This window comes from Portunus trituberculatus, chromosome 37 (assembly GCF_017591435.1).
Source record: "Portunus trituberculatus isolate SZX2019 chromosome 37, ASM1759143v1, whole genome shotgun sequence".
Classification (NCBI taxonomy): Eukaryota; Metazoa; Arthropoda; class Malacostraca; order Decapoda; family Portunidae; genus Portunus; species Portunus trituberculatus.
The window spans coordinates 28,583,320-28,588,319 of NC_059291.1; the positions used below are offsets into that span (position 1 = coordinate 28,583,320).

General features: G+C 46.2%; 1 protein-coding gene across 4 annotated transcripts in view; it reads left to right on the forward strand.

Moving 5' to 3' along the window:
* LOC123513924 (potassium voltage-gated channel protein Shaw-like) overlaps positions 1 to 5,000 on the forward strand; it is a 45,055-nt gene that overhangs the window by 39,596 nt on the left and 459 nt on the right. For all 4 annotated transcript variants that reach the window (XM_045271418.1, XM_045271420.1, XM_045271419.1 and 1 more), the window contains 2 exons: positions 1,854 to 2,334; positions 3,714 to 5,000. The exon at positions 3,714 to 5,000 is cut by the window's right edge and continues 459 nt beyond it. In XM_045271418.1, the coding sequence (XP_045127353.1) occupies positions 1,854 to 2,334; positions 3,714 to 3,829 (597 nt within the window). In that variant the 3' untranslated portion in view covers positions 3,830 to 5,000. The remainder of the gene's footprint in view (positions 1 to 1,853; positions 2,335 to 3,713) is intronic.

Here is a 5,000-nt window from a genome sequence, read left to right on the forward strand (position 1 = left end):
GGGTAGGACTGAGACCACAACACACTCCACACACCGGGACAACAAGGTCACAACTCCTCGATTTACATCCTGTACCTACTCACTGCTAGGTGAACAGGGGCTACACGTGAAAGGAGACACACCCAAATATCTCCACCCGGCCGGGGAATCGAACCCCGGTCCTCTGGCTTGTGAAGCCAGCGCTCTAAACACTGAGGCGTGTGTGTGTGTGTGTGTGCGTGTGTGTTTCACTGTTTGATCTGCTGCAGTCTCTGAGGAGACAGCCAGACGTTACCCTACGGAAGGAGCTCAGAGCTCATTATTTCCGATCTTCGGATAGGCCTGAGACCAGGCACACACTACACATCGGGACAACAAGGTCACAACTCCTCGATTTACATCCCTTACCTACTCACTGTGTGTGTGTGTGTGTGTGTGTGTGTGTGTGTGTGTGTGTGTGTGTGTGTAATTCACCTTGGCCGCCTGCTGGTCACCCAGCCAGTCTTTCCCATTACGGAGCGAGCTCAGAGCTCATAGACCGATCTTCGGGTAGGACTGAGACTACACCACACTCCACACACCGGGAAAGCGAGGCCACAACCCCTCGAGTTACATCCCGTACCTATTTACTGCTAGGTGAACAGGGGCCACACATTAAGAGGCTTGCCCATTTGCCTCACCGCGCCGGGACTCGAACCCGGCCCTCTCGATTGTGAGTCGAGCGTGCTAACCACTACACTACGCGGTGTGTGTGTGTGTGTGTGTGTGTGTGTGTGTGTGTGTGTGTGTGTGTGTGTGTGTGTGTGTGTGTGTGTGTGTGTGTGTGTGTGTGTGTGTGTGTGTGTGTGTGTGTGTGTGTGTGTGTGCGTGTTGAACTATTTGGACTGTAAAGGATTTAGTATGAGTTCCCACCAGTTATCCTATTTCCATGTTTTTATCCCTTTTGGTTTTAAATCCTTATATCTTTATAGTTTATACCAACCATGCCTGCGATAGGCTTCAAACATCTGTGGTACTTAAAAAAAAACCGATATATTTCTTTATTTCTTTATCCGTTCGCCTTTTGCTTTTTTCCATAATTCATAATCTCTTTTTTGGCACCGCGTCGGAATTCGCTTATTACTTTAAACTTTCATCTTTCCCTCAAAGCAGATAACTTTCCCCACCGCAGCAGTTTCCTTCTGAGTGGATTTTTATACTTTATAACATTTCTTTCGCCATTCTATGCCATTTTCTCTAACGACAGCGATCACGCCATCTCATCTTATCGAATAATTTCAAGTCCATCAGGAGTCAATTTCCTCCTCAACTGACTTCATTAATGCGATTTTCTGGTGACACACCTCCCTCTACTACTATAGTTGCGAGTCTTCTTCTATACTGCCCTACCTTCTCGGGGATATAACCGTCTTTATCAATGAACCTCATTATTTTAAAAATTCAACTATTCAACAATTTAAGTTTATTATTGCATTTTGTAATGAATGTGTGTGTGTGTGTGTGTGTGTGTGTGTGTGTGTGTGTGTGTGTGTGTGTGTGTGTGTGTGTGTGTGTGTGTGTGTGTGTGTGTGTGTGTGTGTGTGTAATTCATCTCGGTTACCTGCTGGTCATCCAGCCAGTCTTCTCCATTACGGAGCGAGCTCAGAGCTCATAGACCGATCTTCGGGTAAGACTGAGACCATATCAACACACAACACACACCGGGAAAGGGTGTGTGTGTGTATGTGTCTGTGTGTGTGTGTGTGTGTGTGTGTGTGTGTGTGTGTGTGTGTGTGTGTGTGTGTGTGTGTGTGTGTGTGTGTGTGTGTGTGTGTGTGTGTGTTTTCCTCTCCCAGTACTAACATGTGCCTTCTATCTACCTCTACTCTCCGCAGCCCCGCTCAGCCACCTTCAGCCTTGGCTCTGGGCCTCCACGCCGTACCTCCTCGGGCTCCGTGCTGGCGCTGCGTGGCATAGCCTCCCTAACTGAGACGCTAGCCTCCCCAGGGGCCTATTTGGCCTCCACGTTGGGCCTTATGGCCTCCTCCTGCTCTGATCCGTCCGTCGCCAACACCAGTCAGTCAGCAGACGCCAGCAAAGCCTTCACTAGCCAGCAGGAACGACCGGCGCCCCCTGCACCCTCACCAACCAGCCTCCTCATGGACGCCCACGCCACCCTAGGGCTGATGGGCCTGGTGCTGCCACGGGGAAGCTCCCCTGATGTGGGTGGGATCGCGACAGAACGCCCACGAAGTCCTAGCCTCATCGTGACCACCCAAAACAACAATAATAACAATAACACCAGAAGCCTTGCAGAGGGAGAAGGGGAGGGCGGCAGGAGATCAGAAGGAGAACCCAAGCCTCCACCTATTCATAGTAAGTAAACAAGTCATCGCCCGCGTCCCTACCACCAGCCCCACCATATCACCAAGCACTCTAATCACCACCCTCACTACCACCACCACCGCCACCACTACCAATACCACCACATTCATCACCATCACAATCATCACCATCATCCCTCTTCACCATCACTAACAACACCATTACCAACACTACCACTTCCAGCACCATTACCATCATATCCACCACCACCACCACCACCATCTCCAGAAATTTCAGCTTCACATTCTGACCAGTCCGTGACCTCGAAAAGTTACAGATCGATTATTGAAAGCCAAACGTGTGTCATTTTATAAGCAAACAAGCAACCCTACGGTACCTTATGGTCCAAGGCTTCTGGGGCCTCGAGGGAGCAGCAGCCGGCGAGGACTGGAAAGTTTTCTCATGCAAGGCAAATCTATTGAGTCAAGTTGTCCAGAAACTTATAGAAAAAAAAATTATCAGGCTTTATACACAAGGCAAATTCACCTTTTCAATCTTGTTTATTAAATTCTCTCCTTGTGAAATTCCTTCTTCGCCTCTATATTCATGAAAAGAAATTAATAACATTTGTCCGTGTCATAGTTTCCTCATTAATAATCTAAGTAGCAGAGTCTAGTACTTATGCAGAGAGTAGAAGGAAATGGGGGGAGGGCAGTGGAGAAAGAATGAGAAGCGTAGTGGTAGGAAAGAAGGACGGGAAAGGGGATGTGGAGTTGTGAGCGGAGGAAGACGATCTGAGATACCTCCCAAAGGCAATTTTATCCATAACAGCTGATATGAAAAAAAGGATAACAGATGGCACTTTACTCATAGAAATATATGTAGGAAAACTGCTTCATCAAATAGGGAGACAACTTTACACAGAAAAGCAATTCCTGCACGTTATGTATAATCTATATGATATATTCCACGAATTATGTAAGTAGTAATTGAATGTATAGAAAACGGAGAGTGGATAAGATAAACGAGAGTTCAAACCAAACAACGTATCATTGAAGTGACGAAAGCCAACACACATGACACACTCCTCCTGTTCAGCAATAATGACACTATAATACACGCGTTTCAACAGCCGCTCATCATCACTGACTCGTTGATTAATCTTGGCAAATGTTCGTGTTAAGCTGTGGTAGTCATAGAAGTGGATTATTTATTTTTCAATTATGTGCTTCCTATGAAGTGTCAAGCGTTGCATCTAGTCATTTCAACACACACACTCACACACACACTAAAAAAAAACAATAAAAGTCATCATCATCGCCATCATCAAGTCATAAGAGATAACCAGACAACATATTCAGTACAAATGAACTAATCCATCTAGCATTCCACTAATCAACATTCTTCCTTTCTCTCTTTCTTCCTCAAAGTCGAACTCGCAGACTCCCCGCCACACCACCTGCAGGCCGCCCCTCAGTCCCAGTTCAGCCTCGTCGTCCCACGCAGGTCGTCGGGGCCAGCAATACCGGAGGCGGACATTCTCTGAGCCGCCACTAACAACGACCCGTGGCCTCCAAAGCTGTCCATTAGGAGGTCGTGTGTCGATAAGCGTCTGTGTGGTCGTCTCGCTTAGTGTAGTGTTGAGAATGACGAGACGAGTGCCACCAATACCACCGCCACGATTACTGCACTGCTTCATACCTCACGTCAATTTGGTGGGGTGAGGATCGTCCTCGCTCCATGACGCGCCTGTACACGCTCAATCGTCCTGGTCGAAAGTAGTAGTGGTTAAGGCCCCTTTCTTGAGCCTCCCAGCCAGCCAGCCTCCTTGTAAGTGCCATGTGACGGCTGGGTGAGGAGAGAAAAAGGGCCAACACGAAGTAGCTCCGACATTCCGGCCTCAAAATAAAACTATTGACCTCACGACCTCAAACTTACGAAACCCCGTGTAAAAAAATAAATAAATAATGCGTGAAAAAAGGAAAGCCTTATAACATTTATATAACTTTAAGAGCCACCTTTTTGTAGGGGCTAAAAAAAACACTAGTGAGAGGAGGAAGAGAAAGACGGTGAAAAGGAAGAGAGGAGAAGGGGAAGGAGGTGATAAGGATATTTGAGATGACGAGGAACTGTGAGAAGAAAAAGAAGTAAAGGAAAAAGATGAAGATGGCGGAGGTTATGAGGACAAGGATGGAGACAAGGGAAGTATGAGGAGGTAGATGAAAGTAAAGCAACGAATATGTTGGAGAATGTTAGGATGAAGAAAGAGAATATATGGAAGAGAAGAATAGAGAAGACAACTAGACGGCACAGAACATCAAAAAAAAATATTGTCTCGTCAACTTCAGTGTCTCAAAATGGATCAATCAAACAAAGCCAAACAAATGAAAACGAAAAGAAAAGAAAAATAAAGTTCCCCTAAATCTTACACTTCCTCCCCTAACAAAAAAAAAACTTCCTAAAGTGAGAAAAACATACATATTATATTTTTTGCTGTACAGCCATAATAACAATGGTAATATCCCAGGTGTTGTGTGTCCCGAGCTCCAAAGAAACAAGATAAAAGAGGAAGAAGAAAAAGGAGCTGCGAGAATGTTGCGATGATGCTGTTGCTGCTTTTCCTCTGTAGTCATTTACATTCCTTTGTTTACCTTACCTTTGCAACCTCCCTCCGGCCACACACACACACACACACACACACACACACACACACACAC